The 24,094-nt window shown below is 36.1% G+C and overlaps 1 protein-coding gene across 6 annotated transcripts in view; it reads left to right on the plus strand.

Moving 5' to 3' along the window:
- Positions 1–24,094, plus strand: part of FOCAD (focadhesin) — a 274,352-nt gene that overhangs the window by 71,426 nt on the left and 178,832 nt on the right. For all 6 annotated transcript variants that reach the window (XR_005025293.2, XR_005025296.2, XR_005025295.2 and 3 more), the window contains one exon: positions 3,665–3,922. Coding sequence is in view for 3 of the 6 variants with exons in the window: in XM_057498735.1 (XP_057354718.1) it covers positions 3,665–3,922 (258 nt within the window). In the remaining 3 variants the exon portion in view is untranslated. The remainder of the gene's footprint in view (positions 1–3,664; positions 3,923–24,094) is intronic.

Below are 24,094 nucleotides of genomic sequence, written 5' to 3' on the forward strand. Positions count from 1 at the left end.
TTTTGTGTTGTGGTATTCAACATTGTCCCTTTCCCCTGCTGCTCTAACTTTAGGCAAGCAAAGACAGAAGCCAAAGCCTAAACCTGGACATAGTACTTCAGATAAAGTAGGATTGCTTTTCTGTTTCAATATGTTTACTCTTACAAGTCTGAGTAATGTTGCTGCTTTTGACTGAATTTATGATTAATGGTGACTTCTAATTATTTTCTTTCATATTCATTCCACCAATTTCATTTCTCTCTTCTAAAGATGACAGCACTATTTCCCTGTATTTTGTAACTTTAGGTATTGTGCTAGACACATTACTGATACTGTTTCATTAGCTACCTCAGTCTGGGTAGGAAGGTAGTCGTTACTTAGGTTTTACAAAGGAGGAAAGGAAAGCTCAGATTGTTTAACAGCAATGGCTAGCATTGCTGTGCTGAAGTCCTGGTCTTTTAAACCTCAAGTCATTAGTCTAAAGAACTTGACTCTAGCCTTGAATGGATTTCATCTTGGAGGGAAAAATGTTTAGACATAGAGCTACAGTAAATTTAGATACTTAATATTTATATTTTATTTTTAAATAAACATGTGTAACTCCTGTGGGAAAATCCCAGGGCAAAATACCTTTGAAACTGAGATCAGTCAAAGGGAGAAATAAAGTGGGAGAAAAACATTTATTTCTTACAAGGAGTCATCCACTTCTGCTCTCCGTGTCTCTGCGGACTCAAGGGACCCCACCCAGCCTCTCCCCTCGCTCACCCTTATAATTACCTATTGATATGGAGATGGTTACTTCTCTCCACCCCTTGGAAACACCTATTGATATGAAGATGCACTAAGGCCAGGCGAGAGATTCTGGAAATACTGCAATTTTACCCACAAAATGATTAAAAAATTATGATATCCAATGAGAAGTTTCCTCTCACCCTTGATTCCAGTTGTCCAAATCCCACCATCTCAAACAGAAAATGAAGATGAATGGTTTTTAATTTCTTCTGTATTTATTTAGATGCTTTGCTTTGCATATCCAAACAAATACAAATATAGTGTTCCCTCAGCCCTTTTAAAAAAATAATTAGCATTCCAGGCACATTATCACTATCTTGTATGTTCATATAGGAGATCTTTTCATATAAAAAATGGAGCTTCCTCCTTTATTTCTTACAGTGGCACTTATTTTCAAATAAATGTTCATTATTAATCATATCCTCAATATAATTGAACACCTATGTCTCAAAAAAATGTTTACAGGACTAGTCACAGCACCATAATTTATACTCGCTAAAAAGTAGAAACAACCCCAATGCTTATTGGTGAATGGATAAACAAAGTATGGCATATCCATATAATGCAGTATTACTTGACAATGAAAAGAAAGGAAGTATTAATGCAAGCTGCAATGTGGCTGAACCTTGAAAACATGCTAAATGAAAGAAGCCAGTCATAAAGACCACATATTGTGTCATTCCTATTACATAAAAAAGTAAGAATAGAAACAGAAAGTGGGTTAGTGGTTGCCAGGGGCTGGGGGGATTGAGAATGAGAAGTGACCATTAATGGTATGAGGTTTCCTTTTGGGATAATGAAAATGTTCTAAAATCAGATAGTGGTGATGGTTATACAACTCTATGAATTACTAAAATCCACCAAGTTGTGAACTTTAAAAGGATGGGTTTTATGGCTTATTAATTATATTGCAGTAAAGCTGTGTGATATGAGTTATAAGAAACATATATTTGGTCATTCAGATAACCAAATATATATTTCTCAGGTATATTTGATCTTCACCCACAGTTCCTGAAAACCCTTAAGAGCCTTAAAGTTGAAATGGGTGTCTTGTCATGTTATTGAGGCTTTTGGACCCTACCCAAGGGCAGGGGCTGGAGGTTGAATCAGCCAAGGGCCAATGATTTAGTCAATCATGACTGCAATGAAGCCCTCGTAAGAACCCCTGAGAAGAGCACATCTCCCCTTCTGCATTCTCCTCCTCTGTTGGACAGAGCTTCCATGCTTGGGGAACCAGAGTGCTTCCACATGCCACTGAGCCAGGCCACATGCTCCACAAGGATAGAAGCTCCTTTATTTGGGACCTTGCCCTGTGTATCTCTTCATCTGGCTGTTAACTTATATCCTTTAGGGAATCTATTAAACCGGTAAACCCAAGTGGTTTCCTAAGTTCTGTGAGCCTCTCTACAACTCCAGCAGAGAAGATATGTTCCCAGCCTGGGGCAAATAAACCTTTGAAACCAAAATCAGTCAAAAGGAAAAATGAAGTGGGAGAAACCTGTTTATTTTGTACAAGCAGTTGTCTCCTTCTGCTTGCTTGTGTTTCTCACAACCCAGCTGCAAAAGGATCCCACCAAACCTCTCCTGTCAAGGTGCCCTCTTGCTCCCCACCCAACTTGTCACCTATTGATATGGAGATGGACTGTTTCTCTTTACCCATATGCTCTAGCAAATTAATAGAGGTCGTTGGAACTTGCAGTCTGTGAAAGGTTGTTTAGAAGCAGAGGTAACAGTCTGTGGCTTGCGACTGGTGTCTGGAGCCAGGGGTAGAGGGCAGTCTTGTGGGACTGAGCCCTTAACCTGGGGAATCTGGTGCTCTCTCTGGGCAGATATAATGTCAGAATTGAGTTCTCAGACACCTTGCTGGTGTTCAAGAGTTGCTTGATGTTGGATGTGGAAAGAAACCCCTACTCCCAACACACACACACACACACACACACACACACACACACACACACACGCGCATGCACGTGCGCACAAATTGGTCCAAGGACCTGCACTGCAAGGAGTTGGTGTGGAACACAAGCTTTTATTAAAAAATATTATAAAGTTTAACTTCCCACCCTTTTAATTATTACTCTTATCCGTGTAAGTCATTCTCTAATAGCAAGACAGTTAAAATTTACAGATTTCTAATTTGTCTCATCACATTCCTAAGTGAATTGAAGTATTTCATTAGCAGACAGTATCTAATGCTGCTTTAATGTCTTTGGCTTCTTCTGACCCATTTGGGCACATAGCTCACGTTGGCAGAGTCCTATCTATTCTCTGTTCCTGACTGTACTACTTTATTTCTATGAGGAGCCATTTCTCAGGTTGACTTAAATATAACAGCTTTTCTGGGTATCATTTCAGTTTAGAGCTGTCAAGCTATTTCTTATTACAGAAGTTATTCACAATTATTAATGAGTTCCCAGGCTCCAGATGAAAAACTCTGTAAATATCAACATACTGTTACAAAAATGAGCCTCAGTCCAAATCTGCCATCTGCCTGGGGTTGCTTTTACCAGGGCCTGGAGTTGGGCCAGTATAGTGTTCTTTTTTTCCTCCTAATCTTCCCTCTCACTGGTGAGTACTTGTTTAGTGATAATGGCTTTTCCAAACTCTGTGGCCTCAAAATCTTGTGTATTAGTCAATTTTTTTTTCAGCCTTAACTTCCCACAGTAAATATGAGTAACAGTGATAAACTGTTCTAGAGTTCCATCTAACGACTATTTTCTTTTAGTATAACCCTTTGTTCAGAGATATTTTTGTTAGGAATTGAAAATTTTGTATTCGTTTTGTTGGAAGGATTGATTTCTTACAATGAAATATCAAATAAATGGATGTTAGAAATATTCTGACAAATATACTTACCTCATTTATTCATACCCTTTTTGTGTTTATTTTTCAGGTCTCCTACACGCTTGCATTCCCCATAACCAGCATGTATGGTTCAGTATTTGCAGCCTGGAGGGTCCTTGAAGTAATGAGAGAAGAGTCTGCAGCAAGAGACTGGGTGGCTTCAGTAGAGTCATTGCTCCCTATTACCACAGTGATCCCTGGGCATGTTCTTCTTCTGCTGACTCATCTCCTTGTTGAAGATAAAGGACAAAATCTCCGCCAAATACTGAAGGTCACTACAGAACTAGCCCAGGCAGATTCCTCTCAGGTAAAGCAAGAAAATAGTGGAACAGTAATGGGGGTAAGGCTTAACTGTTGGAATTGTAGATGATTCTTACTTTGTAGGTGATTTTTATTAAGGTTTTAAATGGTGGGTTGATTTTTGTTTTGTTTTGTTTTTTTATCTTTACTTTCCCAATTTTTTCTTTTTTTCTCCTTAGTCTGAGTTGATGTATACTTAATGATGCAAACATTTCCTTATAATGAAACTACATCTTACCAGGAAATCTGTGCATGATTATTGTATTTTTGTTTATTAGTGGATTTGCTAATTTGTAATGCTTTTATTAACTCTTCAGCCTATTCCAAGATTCATATCCCTTAGTTCTAAAACTGATGATCTTTTAAAGTGGACATAGATTAATTCAGGATAAAGGTGCCTATACAATAGGTATTAATCTCTTTTTAACCTCTTACAATTTGATTCTATCTTCATTCAGTCATTTAATAAGCTAAAACATATTAGTCCTTGCTGTATGTGGCACTGAGTCACATGCTGGGATGTGAGGGAAAAAACAATCATTCTTCCTATCTGCACAGAGCTTGGAATGTAACAAGAAAGCTGTAGGCATTAGTAAGACTTTTCCCCACTCCTTTGAACACTTACCATATATTTGGCAGAGTAATCTGTAATTTTTTCCCATTGGATAGAATCTCTAGAATTCATTTCCTTTGAAGGAAAGTGTTTCTTAATCAAGTAGGTATGGTATTTTTACTATCTTCTGTTCATTAGTGTTTATGCTTGTGTTTCTTTTAAATCATGGTGAAGAAGAAGTCCATCTCTTTATAGAAAATTATGTGTTTCTATAGGAAAAAATTTGGTGGAGATGGAATAATCATGTTGAATATATGAAGTTAATATACTTGGAATTCCTTTTTATCCCCAATACTTGTCATACTTGTTCCTTTCAGTTTAGCAAACTGCTGATATCTTATATAAAGTTTATTTCTCCCTTTACCTTCTGTAATGATCCTGCTTTTACCAAAGGTTTTCTTTCGGTGTTGACACCTTGTAGGGTAAACTCTTTAGAATACTTAATGCACAGACAAAGGGCCTGGAGATTATCTTAAGAAGACATATAGTAGGTTACCTGACGTATGTATGCCACTGATATAAAACATATATTACATGAATATATATATGTATGTATGTATTCATATTCAGGAAATGCATTTGGTCTTTGAAATTCTAGGTAACGCTTTGGTTACAAGTAACAGAAACCCCCCTGTCTTAGTTTTTATTAGCTTTAGGATTTAGAACAACTGTGGCTAGACAGAGTATTCACTGGACAGTTCATTCTTTCCTTTGTGAATTGGTTGGAAGTCCAAAGCCTTATAGCCTTATACTCACAATCCAAAAGGAAAAGAGATGTAGAGATGCTTGGCTTGACCTTGCTTGAGTCATGTGTATACACTAAATCAATCATATGGCAAGATAAGGGGGGGGCACTTTAATTGGCCATCCTGTGTAGAATGGAGGTCAGTGAAGTGTCAGGACCCTGGAATTGTCTGTGCCACCATGATTATGTGGAATGATGGTAGGTTGATTCCCTAAAGGAAAAATAGTTTCCTGGTAATAAAAGTGGGAGTATGCTAAATGGGCAGAAAAATACATAGATGAGAATCTCTCAGTTTCTCAATTAGTCTCAGTGTTCTGCGGACACTGAAATGCTGTAAATGTGTTAAAGGTGCCGAAATATTATCTCTTTCAGCTCTCAGGCAGCCAGGTAGTTGTATAAGCTCAGGGTGCCAGAAGTCCTTGGCCGGTAGCATTGAGCCACCTGGTGTTTCATTTATTTATCCAGTATCCTAATAAACATTTTTCAAGTGTGCCGTGAAATGGAAAAGGTTGGTAAACACTGGAGTGACTTTACAGATTCGTTTATTTATTCAATAAATGTTTATTAAGACACAGTGCTATAAATTGAAGTCAGTATCTTGTTCTGTGGTACTTCTGTTCTGAAAGAAATGAGGGAAAACATCCAGTGTAATTGTGTTGTTAAGATGAATAGTAGGTGAAATGTTTACATATAGTTGCCCAAATTTATGCATAAGCAAAGGCAATATCATTAATAAGAATTTAGAAGTGGAGTTATTTAAGTCTTTTGAAAAATACAAAAGAAATGTCCTATAAGTAGGAAATGGTATTCTTACTTTTCATTATGAAGTGACTATTTCATATCATTTCAATGTCATTTAGCTACAAGGTAAAGCAGCCAAAAAGAGAGGACTGATTATTTTGAAAATATAAGTTTTCTAACTCTAGAGTAGATACTTGGATTAAATTTAGTTGAAATGAGTTTCAGTTGTATTCTATTTCTTTCATTAAGTTGACAAGACTACATGAAATACATTCATAATTCATGTGTGTTTATTTTTTCTCATAGGAAGAAGCCATATTTAAGCAATTATTGGCTCAAATTCATTGAGTAGACAGTAAAAAAAAAAAAATCTTAAGACTTACAAGTCTTACTAATAATCCTTATAGTTTTCTTACCCAGACATCATGAGACTTAATTTGCAGAAGATACAACCTCAGTAAGCAGAAGCTAAGTAAACAGGTAGATCAGTGGAAGAATTTAGAGGCTGTCTTCCATCTCTGTTTTGGTGGTCACTAAACTATAGTGGAATTTGCTGGTCTGCAGTATGCTTATCTCAGTATCGTGCTTGTGTGACAACTTGATTTATTGTAAGAATCCTTCAGACCCTGTGAGGGAAAATATTTGAAAAGTTTGAAGGAGATATGCCACATAGGAAGTATATTTTGGTATGGTTATTATTCTAAGGCATTAATAGACATTATTTTTACAAGTCCTAAATAATAATTATGCAAATTATCAATATCAATTAGTAATATAACATTAGTGTTAGTAGTGGTAAGAAATGTACTTCCAAAAAGTATGATTGTTACATCTTATCATGCATTTTGATGGATCCCCCTTCCCCAAAGTGGTTTGATCTTGAGTCTCTCACCTGCTTTCCCTGTGGATACATTCCCATTACATTTAGGGCCATGAGGAAGACCAGTGGAGCTAAGTGATCTGAAGGGAACTTAGCCTTGTGAGTAGCAGTTTAGAGTTAACTGGATACAGATGATAATGTTAAAAGAGTTATCCAAAGCCACATCAATAAATCAACACTTCAAAATATTAAGAAACTTTTTCCTCCCTGTATCCGGAAATGCTGTCAGCGGTTACTAATAATCCTTATAGTTTTCTTACCCAGACATCATGAGACTTAATTTGCAGAAGATTACAACCTCAGGTCAGGCAGTGCTCAGTAAAAGTTAAGTGCCTTTTACATTCTTGCAGGAAGTGTCTTTTGAGTGTTCTGGGGAGAGATCCAAGAATGAGCATCCTGTGGGAATTCCCATGGGAGCCTTGGAAATTTTAAACACATCTATTTAGTTGAGAGAGAGGTTTTCATATCAGAATCTTTGCTTAATAAGTGAGAGAGACATCTATTTCCTAAATTAGTGTTCTTTTCTGGAAATGGTAATTGATTCATGTGCTTTTTGGTTACGTTTAACAGTTCCTGCCTTCCTGAATCTATGAGTAATAGTATTTTCCCATATTTAATGTAAATCTTTCAGGCTGCCTTCAGAGATGCCTGAATGACGGTCAGAGTACATGGCTTCATGGCTCATGTACAGTAATGTCCAGTTAGCTAAATTCTTTCCTCTTCAGAGGACTATTTTCTACTTCTCTGATTTGTCCAGTATCTGCTCACATCTGACGTGAAATCAGTAGTAGGGAATATTAAACCAAGGCTCTATTGAGTTAATTAAGGCGATGTGTTTGCCAGGCCTAAATGAGAACATTTCTGAACTTTATAGGTTTTGTAAGGGCAATATCAAATCATATTTTGAACTCTTAGACAATAATTGACCATCCTGTGTAATATGCTTATGGACAATTTGGAAATGTCTGGGACTGATATAAGCTCCTTAAGAAGAGGTTGTTAACTCTTAGTTAATCAGCACATGCTCTCCTGTCTCCCCATTCAAGTCAGCACAGTGACATCTCATTTGTTAACCACATATGGCTCTGTGATCTTCAACCCATCTATATACGGGATTATATCTTGCTTCTATGACTCCAAGACAGAAACCTTACTTTTTCTTCCCCTCCTCCTACTTCTTTCCCTTTTAGATTTTGTGTTTAGTTCTTTGCCAACTCTGACCTTGGCTTCCAGTAATATGTTTCCATGTTTCCTCTGGAAGCTTCAGGTAAACTCTGTTTATCTACTTCAGACTCCTCCCACCAAACTCCCATTTTATTTTTGTGGCTTCCTGGTCCTTTGAGAAGAAAGAGATATTATTCACCTCTTAAAATCTTCTCTAATATCTATTAGTTTAGCTATATTATATTAACCACGTCAACTAATTATTATAGTAGTTATTATAAATAATACGTTGAATATATAATTATAATCATTACTTATTATATTAGCTATATTAGCTATAGCTTCCCCATAGCTGTTTTTACTGAGATTTTTCCATCTGAAGTATTATGTCCTAGGGAATAATAGAGGTGGTAGAAAAAGCTTTTTTTTTGCATAGTTGTGTGATTTTATGAAAATCTTGTAAGAATTATCAGATACTTAATAGTATATCATATATATGACACCTGACAAAAATTTATGTTCTCTTTTAGATATCAAGATTACTTGTTAGTGATTTTTAAAACCTGAGAAGATGTGTTTTCTTCCAATGTTTCTGCCTATATTGTTAAGAGTTTATGGCAAGATTAAATATGAGGTATCTGAATTAAATATAACCTAAAGATTGGGGAGTTTTAGATAGGCCAAGATGGCTTAAAATAAAACCCTATAGCTTAGTATCTCAACCTCAATGGAATAAATACCATATGTAAGGCATATCAGTTTCCTTTTGACTGACTTATAAAATGAACTGTGCCAAAAAGGAATAGTTTATAAACTTGAGAGAACCACAAGTTCTTGCCTTAAAACCTAACCCTCTGTGAGTAGCTTAACAAATTAAGTCTGGTGAAAATCAATATATCTTTCAAACCCTTGAGACTTGCTTGCTTATTTTTCTCTTGTTTGGAAGTGTGTTTTTTGTTTTGTTCTTACTTGGATTTTACAACTCTAGGGTCTTTTACTTCCATTTTACCTGTGGTTGTTAAATCTAGCTAAAGGTCTTTCTTGATGGAAACAGTTACAACCTTTGATAATTTTATCCTTTGAGATGTTTTCAGGGTTAATTTTTTCATTTGTAAAAGTGTACACACTTTTGAACCATTTAAAATCACTTATGTGGCTAGGTTTGTGGCCCATGACTTGCTGGCCTTTTAAAAGTCATATATTATCAAATAGTAAAAAGTTAACTTTCAAGGAAGAATCCTGTGATAGTTCTACTCTGGGTCATAAGCCATATTTTAACATGGAAAATGAATAGGAAATGTGTGAAATTTAATGGTCTGTAAGTTACTGCTGTGAGAAAAGGAGAAAATATATTCTATAAAAGAACTTGCACAAAGAGTCTTTGGACACTTTGCACTCTGTTCTATTGACACCGGGTTCTGTGAATTGCTACCCTGTGAAGTCAGTCAGCTTCCTATGTTCCCCACATCAGCAAAAAGAAGCCAGGATGTATAGTACTTTTAATAAAGAGCTGTACAGATAAGAAGTGCTGTACTACTGTTCCCTTGTAGCCATAGTATTGATTATGCCTAGAGCAAAGTTAGGCTGAACCTGTCAGCATGCAGCAATTAGACAAAGAGAAACACAGACCAAAATACAAGGTCAAGTATCTATCCCATCCTGTGACAATATGTTTATTTCTTCCTTATAAACCCCACATAGATATCTGTAGAATAAAATATGTTTAACTGGCATTTGAACCTTTTCTGTTTTTCTGTTTTATTTGTTTGTTTTTGCACAAAGTCTGGAGTTTATACTCAAGGTGTCACTTTCTTGCTTGAGTGTTAATATTGTGCTGAGTTTTTTCTGAGGAGTTGACAGATTATAAATTGCTTACAATTCTCATTGAAGAAATTGTTTGTGATTTTTCACTTCAACCCTATATCACTGTGATACTCACTGGCTTACTCATATACTAAAACAAAAGTCATTTGTCCTGTTGTGTTGCTGAACACTGCGAAGGGATGAGAACACAAGAACATCAGAAGGGATGGGTGGAGTTTGATGAAGATGGGGGCCCCGAACTGTCTTCAGAGCAGTGGAGTCTGTCTGCTCCCAACTGAATATCAGGTAATGGTAACTTTGTTGTCTGGTTAAAACTCTCTAAGGAACTGCCTGCTTGGGATGGGTTTCTAGTGTTGATGAAGGACTCAGGAATCAGATATTGTGGCAACTGAACTTCATAACAGGCGTGGAAATCTGCTCAAGGGGAAAATACATTGAAGTCCACCATTACCAGAATAAAATTTCTCTTAGCAGACAAGGAAAGGAGAATGGTGTATTTGTCCCCTGCCTGCTTGTATCATAGATGCCCTGAAGTGAAGCTGCTCATTGCCATCCCTTACCATTTGTTTTTTTAGCCCTTCAAATAGGAGTCTTATTTAAGTAAACATTTCTTTACATCTTCATAAGCAACCCATGCCACCTCCCTACAATCAACTTGGCCTTGATTCATAAATATAAGTGGATAATCAAGGCTTACCAGACTTTTGAGAAAGTTTAACAGCATGACCAACCAGAGAATCTATTTCTAGAAGAAAGAGAGCTTGGGGAGTAGAAGGTAATGCAAAACAATCCAAGTCCTGAGATGCTGGAAAGAGATGATATATGTTTTTGTTAGGTATGCAAGAATACTGTGAAAGAAAAGAAATTTAAGAACAAGAGGTTTTATAAATTTAAAGCATGATTGCCCCAGTAAATAGAGTCTGGATTAGTGATTTACAGAATATTCAAGCAAATATTTCAGAACATAGAGAAAAAAAAAAAATTGAAGTTAAGAGATTGTGAGACAGTATAGAGTTCTGGTATCTTTCTATAAGAAGTCCAGGTGGAGGAAACAGAGAAAATGGAGAGCAACTTAAAATATGATAGAAAATATTTCCTGAGCTGAAAAAGCAGTGCAGATTGTTAGGACCCTCTGAAAACTAAGCGGCATAAGTGCAAATCTATCAGTGCCCAAATCCATCCCCAGAACTTCACTGATAAAGAGAAAGTTATAAGAGATTTCAGAGAAAGCTATAAGAGATTTCAGAGATGAGTAGGAAAAGAAAAACTTAGTGAAAATTGGCTTGATCTTCAGTTTCTTACTGGTAACACAGTGGGTCCTGGAATAGACTGGAGCATTGTTTTCCAATTTATTAGGGAAAATCACTTTGAACCTGGCATAACCCTTCCCTCTTCTGCCTTTTATGAGTGATGGTACTGAAGGCTTTTTCAAGTGTGTAAGATTCAAGAACATTTCTTATTGATTTTATGGGGAAAAAAAATGTTCCTCAAAGATGTACTCCACCCAAACTGAAAATGAATCTAAGAAAGCATAGAGAAGAAATGTTGACTGGTGGTCAAAATATCAAGTAAGTCTTATGGCTAATTTAAAATAATTGTTTATGTAAAACAGGAAAAACAACTGTGAGGAACTAAAGTCCAAGATTAAAAACATAGCAAGTAGTGGGAGTAGAGAATGGGAACACAACAGTGTGAAGAATGAACATGCTAAGGGTGGAATTTTGTTTGGAAACTGAGCTCTTCTTGATGTTGGTAGAAAAGTGAATTTAAATATGTTAAATCCTTGTTAGCAACAGTTAGTGATTTACAATTTCTAAGTAATACAACAAACAGAAAAAAAAATTTTAAGCTAAAAGGACAAAATATTAACAAGAAGGTAGAAATAATTCTGGTTATGTCAGTTATCCCAATTGCTGTGAATGAATTGAATTCCCTTATCAAAAGAAAGTCTCATACTGGGTTAAAATTCTATACTGTTTCTAGAAGACAAACCTTGAAACAAATGACACAAGTTAAAAATTAAATGGTGAAATGAAAAACTAGGTAGGTCATTCAGATATAAGATCTGGTAATGTTATCATCCAATATAGATAATATAGAATCCAAGGTAAAAAGCCTTACACAGGACAAAGGGTGGGGTGGGTATTTATACTGACATAGGTATCATTCCAAGTTAGATTTCATTTAGGTTCAGTTCCACTGATGTTAGGAATCCAAGTGTGTCTGGGATGCTAACTTTACTATTTTTCTCAAGGTTCTGGACATTGTAAATTCAAGAAAATACAATAAAAGGTACATATGTACTGCAAAATAAAAAACTCAAAGCTCCTAGTACTTAGAATTTATTTAAAGCTGTTGCTTTTGGAATGGATAAGAGCATTCGATATGGTGGACAGATGTAAGATCAGTGTACAAAAACCAATTGATTTCTTTACAAAAACAACAAATTAGAGAACAGTAGTAGTATATGGAAGAGATGAATTTATAAACAACATAGTAACCATGACTTGAAATACTAGAAATATACAAAAACTGATGTAATTTATAAAACTTTACAGAAGATAAAAAATGGCTTCTAATACAACACTATAGATATGGAGTTCATGTTATAAATATTTATCATTGATTGATTTGAGGCTTAAAGATCTTAAGACACTTACTTTTTTATTAATTACCTTTAATTGGTATATGGATTGTGATTCATTACCTTAAGTTTACTGCAGGAAGATATTCAATTCATCAATTTCACATAAAGTACTACAGGTAAAAAACGAGGGTTTGTCATGTTTGCAAGCTTGATCACATTCTGAACTCTGTTGAGGAAGTCAGTTATAGGCCTTTGATAACCTGGCTGATACTTTGGAATAAACTGTTTCTTTTACTATTAATTTCTAATGATAAATAGATTTAAATCTAGTCTACTCATTTAGGAGCTGCACTATCTTTTTTTTTCTGTTTGTTTCTGCCTTTTATGGTTTTTTTTTTTGGTATCATTGATCTACAATTACATGAAGAACATTATTTTTACTAGACTCCCCCCATCACCAAGTTTCCCCCACATACCCCATTGCAGTCACTGTCCATCAGCGTAGTAAGATGCTGTAGAATCACTACTTGTCTTCTCTGTGTTGTACAGCCTTCCCCGTGGCACCCCCCCCCCACATTATACATGCTAATCATAACGCCCCCTTTCTTCTTTTCCCCCCTTACCCCTCCCTTCCCACCCATCCTCCCCAGTCTCTTTCCCTTTGGGAACTGTTAGTCCATTCTTGGGTTCTGTGAGTCTGCTGCTGTTTTGTTCCTTCAGTTTTTGCTTTGTTCTTATACTCCACAGATGAGTGAAATCATTTGATACTTGTCTTTCTCCGCCTGGCTTATTTCACTGAGCATAATACCCTCTAGCTCCATCCATGTTGTTGCAAATGGTAGGATTTGTTTTCTTCTTATGGCTGAATAATATTCCATTGTGTATATGTACCACCTCTTCTTTAACCATTCATCTACTGATGGACACTTAGGTTGCTTCCATTTCTTGGTTATTGTAAACAGTGCTGCGATAAATGTAGGGGTGCATATGTCTTTTTCAAACTGGGCTGCTGCATTCTTAGGGTAAATTCCTGGAAGTGGACTTCCTGGGTCAAATGGTATTTCTATTTTCAGTTTTTTGAGGAAACTCCATACGGCTTTCCACAATGGTTGAACTAATTTACATTCCCACCAGCAGTGTTAGGAGGGTTCCCCTTTCTCCACAGTCTTGCCAACATTTGTTGTTGTTTGTCTTTTGGATGGTGGTGATCCTTACTGGTGTGAGGTGATATCTCATTGTGGTTTTAATTTGCATTTCTCTGATGACTAGCGATGTGCAACATCTTTTCATGTGTCTGTTGGCCATCTGAATTTTTTCTTTAGAGAACTGTCTGTTCAGCTCCTGTACTCATTTTTTAATTGGATTATTTGCTTTTTGTTTGTTTAGGTGTGTGAGCTCTTTATATATTTTGGATGTCGGCCCTTTATTGGATCTGTCATTTATGAATATATTCTCCCATACTGTAGGATACCTTTTTGTTCTATTGGTGGTGTCCTTTGCTGTACAGTAGCTTTTCAGCTTGATATAGGCCCACTTGTTCATTTTTGCTTTTGTTTTCCTTGCTTGGGGAGATACGTTCATGAAGAAGTTGCTCATGTTTATGTCTAAGAGATTTTTGCCTATGTTTTTTTCTAAGAGTTTTATGGTTTCATTACTTACATTCAGGTCTTTGATCCATTTCAAATTTACTTTTGTGTATGGGGTTAGACCGTGATCCAGTTTCATTCTCTTACATGTAGCTGTCCAGTTTTGCCAACACCAGCTGTTGGAGAGGCTGTCATTTCCCCATTGTAGGTCCATGGCTCCTTTATCGTCTATTAATTGACCATGTATGTTTGGGTTAATATTTAGACCCTTTGTTCTGTTTCACTGGTCTGTGGGTCTGTTCTTGTGCTAGTACCAAATTGTCTTAATTACTGTGGCTTTGTAGTAGAGCTTGAAGTTGGAAAGTGAGATCCCCCTGCACTATCTTTTTGAGCACAGTTATAGCTAACATTTACATACACTTATTATGTACCTGTCACTATTCTAATGACTTTGTTTGCATATATTAACTAGCTCATTGAGTACTACCAACAGCTCTTTGAAGTTGGTATCACTGTTACTTAGGAATGGAGACACAGTTTGATTAACTTCCCCAAAGTCAATAAAACTAGAATTGGCAAAGTCAGGATTTGAACCCAGCATGTGTTGTTCCAGACTCTGTGCTCTTACCCAGTGTGCTATACTGTCTCTTTCTAAATTAAGCTATTTTTAAAAAAGTTTTGAAAGAGTTAACAAGGTTCAGTATCTTTGTATTTAGATTGGCCTTGTAATTGTAGAGATAATTAAATGTCAAGAGAGAAACCTCAGCATTGTTTGAAATTTGGCCATATCTTCAAACTTGTGTGATTATTTTTGCTTCCATTGGCCCTTCTATAAATAGGCAAATCACATTTAGCCAGATATTTATGCCTAAATAGAACACACACACACACACACACACACACACACACACACACACACACACAGAGTAATGACTCCTATAAGCACATACCAAAAAAAGATTGAGATGGCCCTAGACTCAGCATCAATCAAGGCTGCTTCCTGTTGAGATATATTACTGCTTAATGGTCAAAAATTATTCTTTCATAGTGTTTTGTTTGTAATCATAACTGGGAGATGCTGAAGTCTAAAGATAGGAATATTTTTTAGTGAACAAAAAAGTAGGTTGTTGTAATCCCTTTATTTTAATACCTTGTTTGTTAGGTTTGAAACATGTGAAAGTTTTGGCAAGATATACAGTTGATTTAGGATCTTGAAAATGCATGAAGGAATCAATTCTTCAGTAAACAGTCATGGAGAACCTCTTTGGGACACATCGGAACTCAAGATATAAGGACAGTTGTTGGGGAACTCACAATATATAGGAAAGATAGTCATTACAGTTAGAATGCCCTGGTGATAAGTACTTCAATGCAGGGAAGCACCGGGTGTTGTTTGAGCCCAGACAGGGCCAACTAAATCACAATAGGAAGATTGCCTGGAGTAGGTGATTCATGAGCTAAGTCTTGCTGAACAAATACAAATTAAAAAGAACATATTTGAAATGAAGTAGAAGAAGCATATTGCCTGTTTCTATTCCATATAAAATGCTACTTTTTATATGTGACATTTACATGATCCTCTTTGAGTACCGTTGTTGAGCAAACAGTGGAGTAAGTTTCTGGAGGTCCTGGAGCACTTCACTTTGTGAACCATAAGCCACAGTAGTTTTTACTAATACTTAAATGTTCTCAAATTACTAACAGTAATTTTGTTTCAGACTGAATTTTCTTGTTGAGGAGTGAAAGAAAGCTATTGACACTTAGTTGCAGTTATAACTACTATCTGATAGTTGTAATTGAGATGGTGGGCCATGATTTGTTGGATTTGGCGGGAAAGGTCTATTCCAGAATTCTTAAAGTCAGACAGCTATGTTAGCTCCCTTACCAGGAGTGTTAAGACTTTTGCTGTCCCTTTGTCTTTTCAGTGCCTGGGCTTCTACCCACCAGTGACACTTTTGAGCTTTTCATGATAGACTGTTTGGCAAGTTTTAAGGGCAGTTTGTGAAATAAAATTAGGCATTCTGAGGTCAGTTTATTTCAAATGGGTTGACATGGTTCCAAACTCAGTGGAGCCAGACAAATAGTTAAGTGACTTAGGGTGAATTCTGCATGTTAATCTTCCAGTGGATTGAGTGGACTTTTGAGACCTTGTGTCCTGTCATCCTTGTTTATTAGGATTCTTGTAGTAGTGGATTACATCTACACTTAAGATAATTTGTGTGTTCTTTTCTCTAGCTAAAGAAAATGAGCATATAAAAATACATGTCACTTGAATTTATCATATCACATAGAGTCAAACAATACTAAAGATGATAGAATGAGTAAGGACACATTAGAATTTTGAAGTTTCTTATAGTTATCTTGACTATTAACTGTCTCCAGAGGAAATTTTCAGTAGATTGAAATTAGAGTTCATAAGAAGAATTCCTTAAAGGAAACTGTATTGTTTTTGCCTCCTAGTAACTTTGGGCCTTGATAGCTGTTTTGTAGTATGATTAAGTTAACATATAAATATATTAGATATATGTGCCTACCTTCCTAGAACCAATAAACCATTTTCCAATATATTGTCATGTTATCCAAACTAATGGAATAGTGTGGAGTCCAGGGATTAGGGTTTAGGTTAGATTATAGTAAAATCTTATTAAATGAAATCCTATTAATTTAAGGTTCAGGTTAATTTGATAAAGGCTGAGTTAAAAACATAAGCTGATGTTGAAGCTGTTGTTTTTAGAGAGTTGGGTTTGCTCATTTGCATTAGCACAATGAATGTGCCAATTTAAAATGATAAAATTATCTATTCATTAAGACATATCAGCAGGGACTGGTACTTGGCAACACTTGGCTAATTAGCTTGTTACAGGATATATGTGAAAGTAATCGAATTAAAATTATTTCTTTAACATTTTTCTCTAATCCTGCCTTGCCTACCTTCATTGTTTCCAGTAGTCTGAATTATTATTAGTGATAATTATACTGGTGTCATTTTACTCTACTTATGTGTATTTAGTTGTCAAATTGCATTCAGTTTTTAATGGGACAACTTGATCTGTGATTAGTGGAATTATGAAATTATGATTCATCTTGAAATACTGTGAATATTTTCTTTTTATTAGGTCCCATTTTATTTATCATTCATTTTCAAGGCATTGATTTAGTTGTTCAACACACACACACACACACACACATATTGCAGACCTCCTATAAGGCAGGTTCTGGTAATATTAAGATAAAAGGATATAGTCTTTATTTTCAGAAATTGGAGCTTAAGTTTGCTAATAGAGGCATTAAAAATTACTATTCGCTGCAAGATGATAATTGCCACTGTGGGGGTATATTTTCCCTGGAACATACATGGAGAGGTCTGCAAGTTTCCCTGTTGCAGGGAAAGGGAAGGAATTGTAGGAAGGATGAAGGGTATATGCGAAGACACAAGTGTGTGGCAGGGGACAGTGGAGTAACAAGACTGCAAAGTAGCACTATATTCAACTGGGATAAGTAGGGTGTGGGAAATTGACTCCAGAGTGAATAGTGAGCAAGTATTTGGAAGCAATATCCTGAAGAGCCTTGTAGCCAAGCAGGAGATGAGCATTTAGTACCTAAAGTATTGGGGTAATCAGATATAGAGGAGATAGTTGGAGAACAGGATGTTAGAAGTTTTGGTGGGGACCCTGAGTTTTGAAATAGAACTCCCAGTAGAACTTGTAGAGTAGTGGGAATAAGCCTGGAAGTCAGTACTGCTATAGCTCTTTATGCCTCACTCATATTGGTGGTCTAGGAGTTAGGAAATGAGTGGATAGGTGAAGAGGAAGGATTCTTGGAAAAAGGCTGGAGTGCTGAGTCCTCCCAGTGCCAGCCCTTATCTCAAGCCTAGTGACAGAGACTTCAGTGGAATCCTGCCTCCCCCCACCCAGCTTGCTGCATATCCCTTGCAGTTGGGGTAGATGTGTGCCGTGGATTGGTGGCTGCCCAAAAGCTCTTTTAGAAGGGAGGGGTGGGCTGGCTAGTGGTTGTGATGGTGAGAATGAGTGGGAGAGTCCTACCATGTAGGGACTGGCTTGCATGCCTAGAATTTGTCAAAGCATAGATGTTAGTGTGTCCTGTGGACAAAATACGGTCAGCATGGGCAAGAGAACTGTGGTGGAATTGTCTCATCTCATCGTATAGGTCTGCTTAAAGGGACACACAAGCCTCTGCTGAGAGAAGCAGGATCTCTATAGAGAGTGGGAAAATCAAACCAGAAGAGAACATCTCCCCTGCATCAGAAGTCCAAAGAGAACTTAATCTTGCAGGTTTGAGCTGCTTGCCATGGAACAGTAGGAGAATCCCTTTGGGACATGTGAGCTGTAAAGACACTCCTCGCCTAGTGGCGGAGGAGTGCTGACAGTGCTCCTTTGAAGAGCCTGCACAGATTCAGGGGTGCAAAGAGGAAAACAAACCTATCAGCATCAATTAAAGGTAGTCAGGCTAAGGGAACCCCTGAGAATTCCTCCAACTGTCAGTATAGCCTCTCTTTGCCGAGATTCTGAATTTAACCTTTGTAATCTTATTGGCAGGGCAGAAAGAGATGTGTGGATGTTCGTAGGTTTAGGCTTCTCTGGGCATTGAATGATGCTGGACCTTTTATTGTGGTACAGATCACCAGATGGTTGGTTCATTTCACACCTTTTCCTTTGGTTTCCATTTTTAAATTTTATTGTTTTGCTGGGGTTTATGAATGGAGGTCTCAGAATTCACTTTATCCACAGCTTTCCTAGGTAATGTCATATTGTCTTTGTGATGAATTGTGGATTGCTGAAATGTTGTGAAGCATAAAAGTAAATTGCTATAACCCATTATACCCATTCTGTCCCTTAGCATGTTTTTTCTCCTTAGAGACATTAGTGAAATTCCGTTTAACCCATGGAGAAATGAGGAGCCTTATATACATTTCTGTTGCCACATAGAGAAGCTTGGTACCTGTTCTAAGGTGCTCAGTGAATGTTTGATGAGTTATTAGTTATTCTTTGAAGCCAGGGAGGGTCCAGGCAATGGCCTGCAAAACTGCTGAAGAAAGTCCAGGAATCTTTTTTAAAACAGTAGAAAAAAGAAGAATCATGCATGCGTATATTAGGTTATCTTAAATCAAACCCCAGCTGAAGCTGTAGTGACACATGCTGTTCATGAAAGACTTAATACAGTCCTCCTAATCGCATGAATTGTCTTGTTGTGCAAAAACTGTTATTACACTGTGTGTGAAATCAACCGTGCTGCAGGGAGAAAAATTAAATCGCCTGACTGAGAGGTCACTTGTGAATAGTAACACAAGATCTATTACCGTTATTAGAGACTCTGGAGGACATTCACCCTTTTATGGTCTTTCAACTGCTGGAATGAAATATTTTAGTGGTAAATGACACCCTTCTGGGAAATCCTCCTAAAGATTCATTCTTTGCTGTTTGTACATTTAACAAAGGGAGGGGCTGCAGGAAAAAAAAAATCACGTTGTGCCTTTCAGATCACTTAAAAAATTTAGTTATTTTGATTTGATGTGATGAGGCTTGCCTTGAAACATTTCTCATTATACCATTCTTAATCTGGGCGTGTTAGTACCACACTTTATCTTTTATAACATGTCATACACATTCTGGAATCTTTTCCGTAGGGAAATTTATGATAGCATCAAAGCTCAGAGATCAGGGTATATGTGGTTTATGTTGAAATCTGGATTAAGCTCTTTAAAATACATAAAATGAAAAGTCTCCCTTCTTATTTTGTTTGTTTTATTTTAAGGATGTTTGAGTGTATATAGGAAGATTATGTGAGTATATATTTTAGTTCTGTGTGGCAGCCATGCTGAGCAGCAAATATTTTAGGAAATATTTTTAGAAATGAATGAATAGCTATTGATCTGAGTTAAAGCTTTATAACACAGTTATTAAATTGGGAACCAGAGTTCCTTTCTAATGAATTACATTCATTATAAACTGTCAATCTATTTTTATAATTTATTACCACTCTGGAATTTTCTACCTCTTTGCTATTTTGCTATATGGTTGAGATTACTTTTTGTGGGGATAAGAAAGAAATAAGAATAGCTATCAATAGCATTGCAAATAATTTGGGTAATCTTTTTGTTAATTTTGAAGTCAAATAACTGACTTTTTCCTCTTCCCATTATTTGGTTTCATCATCTTTTTTTGTCTCTCTTGTTAAGCATCCTTACTTTATTGCCCCAAAGATATGGAACTGTTAGAGTGATGTGAATAGGCATATAAATTCTGTTGGATTCTCAGTGTCTGCTTTTGTCACAGGTATTTTGATGAGTTCATTAAAACATATCTGTTGAAATTGGGGTTGTTAAAGAAGGAATAGAGAAAAGGGTATACATTGTCAGTAGGAGTAGTGCATAGATATTTGAGCTTCATCTGGAAATAAAAATAATTTTGTAAAATAGGAGATAGAAACCCTTTGTCAGGTTGCTAATGAGAGGCTTGACCTAGCTGCTGCTGCAGCATCTTTGGGGATGACGAGAGATGCAAAATGCTCTGTTGCTAGGCAACTCTCTGGCTGCCTTTGGAGCAGGTTCATATGTGCTAAGAGCTAATGAATCCTCATGTCTGCTCTTTGAAACTGTTCAAAAGCCAATGAAGACATACCCAGACATTTAGCATTTACAAGTACCTGAACCATTCTTTCCATGTCATTTACCCATTAAAAATTAAGTTGACCGTTTAGTGTGTACTGAATATTGCTTTATTATTCAAGGTGGACCAATATTTGATCCCTAATAAATATATTTTCAAAAAGGAGCTCAATAAGGATGACTTTCTGATTGATGCGAGTTATTCTAGAGGAAGGCTTATCCTGAATTTGAATACCCCACCCCACCACCCCCAAAGTGGTAAGTTGTTGGAACTTGCCTCTTTAAATCTCTTAGAAAGTTTTCAATTACACTGTCTTGATGCTTTGCTCACGCCAATGCTTTATTTTTGAAGGTGAATAGGAATCTTGAACCCAGAACTAATTTTTTAGGTGGTCTGTCTAAAGCTCTCTTCTTCCCCACCCCCCAATAAATCCTGGCCAGTAGCTATTAGACAAGCCACAGAACATGAATTAAAGCTAATAAGGAATATCCCTGGATCAGATAATGAATCTAAATATTTCTGAGATCCCACCCAACCTCTCGGAATGCCTACCTCTTGGCTGGTATTGTAGGGATTACAAGATCCTATGCATGGAAAATGTGGGAAAGTGCCATGTGATTGCTAGTTTTTACAGTGAAACCCAAGAGATTGTCTAAATTTAACAAGGATTTTTGTTACGGATCATTAGTTATTAAGCATATTAATATTTTGGCAGGATATGAGATGATTGTAGTGGCATTTATTTGTAACAGGATTTAGCTTATATCTATTTCAATTTTGTTTGCATTAACCTGTGATTTCTCTTAATATCACAGTACCTAGTATAGTACCATGTGACAGAAGCAGTCAATAAATATTTACTTCTTAAGGTTGTGTAAACCTCCTGTATAGACTCTCTCAATGGAATTGTTTCAATTCTTGCCATATTGTAAGATATACCAGAGAATCCTATAGTTCTGTGTATGTCTGTTTTCTCATTTCTAAGGTGAGAATAATAGAAGAACCCACCTCGTTAAATTCATCTATGGATTAAATGAGATATGCAGAGTATGGTACCTGGTTTATAATTAGTGCTCAGTAAAGGATATGTACTATTTAAGTTGTAGTTGATTTTTACAGCCCCTTTTAATCATCTTTCAATTATTTTATCTGCTACTTCAACGTTCTAGGAGCAGTGCTGGTCGCTTTAACAAGATAGACCTTGCTCATCTGGGGCTTATTGTCACACTTTTTACACAAGTACATGAAGAGGAAGACATTGACTGTTTTCTGTGTGTGTGTGGTCTTAAACTACATTTAGATGCATAAAGGGAATAAAGACTAGTGCTGTTCAATAGAAATATAATATCAGCCACATACAGAGGTTTAAATTTTCTGGTAGACACATTAAAAAGAAGGAAAAATAAATAGGTAAAATTCATTAAAAAAGATATTTTATCAATATATCTGAAATATTAATATATAATAAATATAAAATCATTAATGAAATATTTTACATATTTTTTTGCACTAAATTTCCCAAATATGGCATATATTTTTTCCTTGTGGCGCATCTCAATTCAGGTTGGCCACATTTTAACTCAGTTAGCCAGATGTGGCTAGTGGCTATTGTAGTGAATAGTATAGAGGTACTAAAAAACCCTAATGCTTGTTTCTTTGATATAAATGTAAATATGTATTTAGAAATATTCTTCTCATTAGTTTTACTTAGGTAAATATAACCTGTTTCTGCAGTGGAATAGAAACTGAAAACGGTTAAGAAAAATAATTCTTAAAATGGTGTTTCTAGGAAGGTACTAAGATGGAAGTCAGGCAGTTTTTTTTTTTTTGGTGCAAGTAGCCGACCTTAGGACTTACACTTTAACCTTTTCTTCCTTCAGTTAGTCTTGAGTTTACTTCAGCTCGTGTTTACCGAGTCTTTGCTGTATGTTTGGTCCAGGTTAATTTAAATTAACCTTTTTTTTATGTTTCTGGCTTTTTTTCATTAAATTTACTTCATCCTGGGTGTTAATTTTCTTGATGGATATAGCATTCTATTCCGGTCTTTTATTTACCATTTTTCATGTAGACCCAATTTAATGGTCAATCTTTTATTTAAGACCAAGTTAGGACCTTATAAAATTCATGGTATCAGGTATTTACCACTTATCTAAACTTCAGAGGATTTTTGTCATTGAAGGAGTGTGAGGATTTGGAGTCATACTTCATATTCAGCCAACTTATGTTAGCCACTTAATCTTTTTCCTCTGAAATGCAGTGTGGATTGGTTTCACATTGACCATTGGTCAGTCTTGCATAGTTTTCATATGCCCAAAACTGACCTGACTTTCACGGTTTTGAATTCTTTGAGCATTTTACTATTTTAAGATATTCAAAAGCATTGAATCTCCCTAGTCTTATTACACAGTTGCTTACCTAGTCGAGCTGTACTTAACTATATCTCATTGTTGAAGGGCAGACTTCTCCTTCCAGCTCTCTGATCTAAAACACATTGCCAGTGATAGAGTAGTAGTAGAAATTGCACCTAATTGAAAGAAAAAATACACATATTATGCTTTACTTATAAGACGTTGGCTTTTAGCTTTTGTTCTGCCAGTCAGACTACCAAAGATTGAGATCTACCATGATAGAAATGTAAAATGTATTTTTGTCAAAATGTTAGCAATTGGAAAAGTTAATGTTGGTTATACTCCTTTTTCCCCACTGGTGGTTACATATTAATAGTGTAGCAAATTATTACTTTATGATTTAAGTTTTCTTATACCATTTTCTAAATATATAAGTTGTCCCTAACTCTGAGAGATAATGAAGATTCAGATGGCTAAGGATATTAACCTGCAAATCAAATTTAGAGTAGGGAAAGGTCATGGTTATTTTTTCCTGGGTATTTCAAACTCCTCAAGTGATATATTTTTCCAGTCTGTGATATTTCCTCTGTTTTTCCATACTTAGAGTCCCCATGTGGTCGACCATATTTTCTGTCTACTGGAACTTCTTACATCAAGTTCTGGTGATGTCCTGGTAGCATTCTGATATCCTGTTAACCTAACAAGCAAACTTTTCTAATTCTAAGTTAATTTGGTCAGACCATCTTTAAATAACTTTTCTTTGCAAACGGTATGATTCTTTTTTCACTTTAGCATAATTTAATGAAGCAAATGTGCAGCCTTTCTAGTCTCTTATGCTCATCTATTCCTTTTGTAATTGAAGTATCATTAATATACAATCATATTGTTTTCAAGTATGCAACACAGGGGTTAAACAGTAAGTTACCCATATTATTAAATCCTCCCTACCACTAGCGCAGTTACTTTCTGACAACATAGGAAGATGTTACAGCATCATTGGCTATATTCTCCATGATGTACTAAAATGGTAGGCTTTTAATAATTACTTACAGAATGAAATAGCTG

The sequence above is a fragment of the Manis pentadactyla genome, chromosome 3 (assembly GCF_030020395.1).
Source record: "Manis pentadactyla isolate mManPen7 chromosome 3, mManPen7.hap1, whole genome shotgun sequence".
NCBI classification, from domain to species: domain Eukaryota; kingdom Metazoa; phylum Chordata; class Mammalia; order Pholidota; family Manidae; genus Manis; species Manis pentadactyla.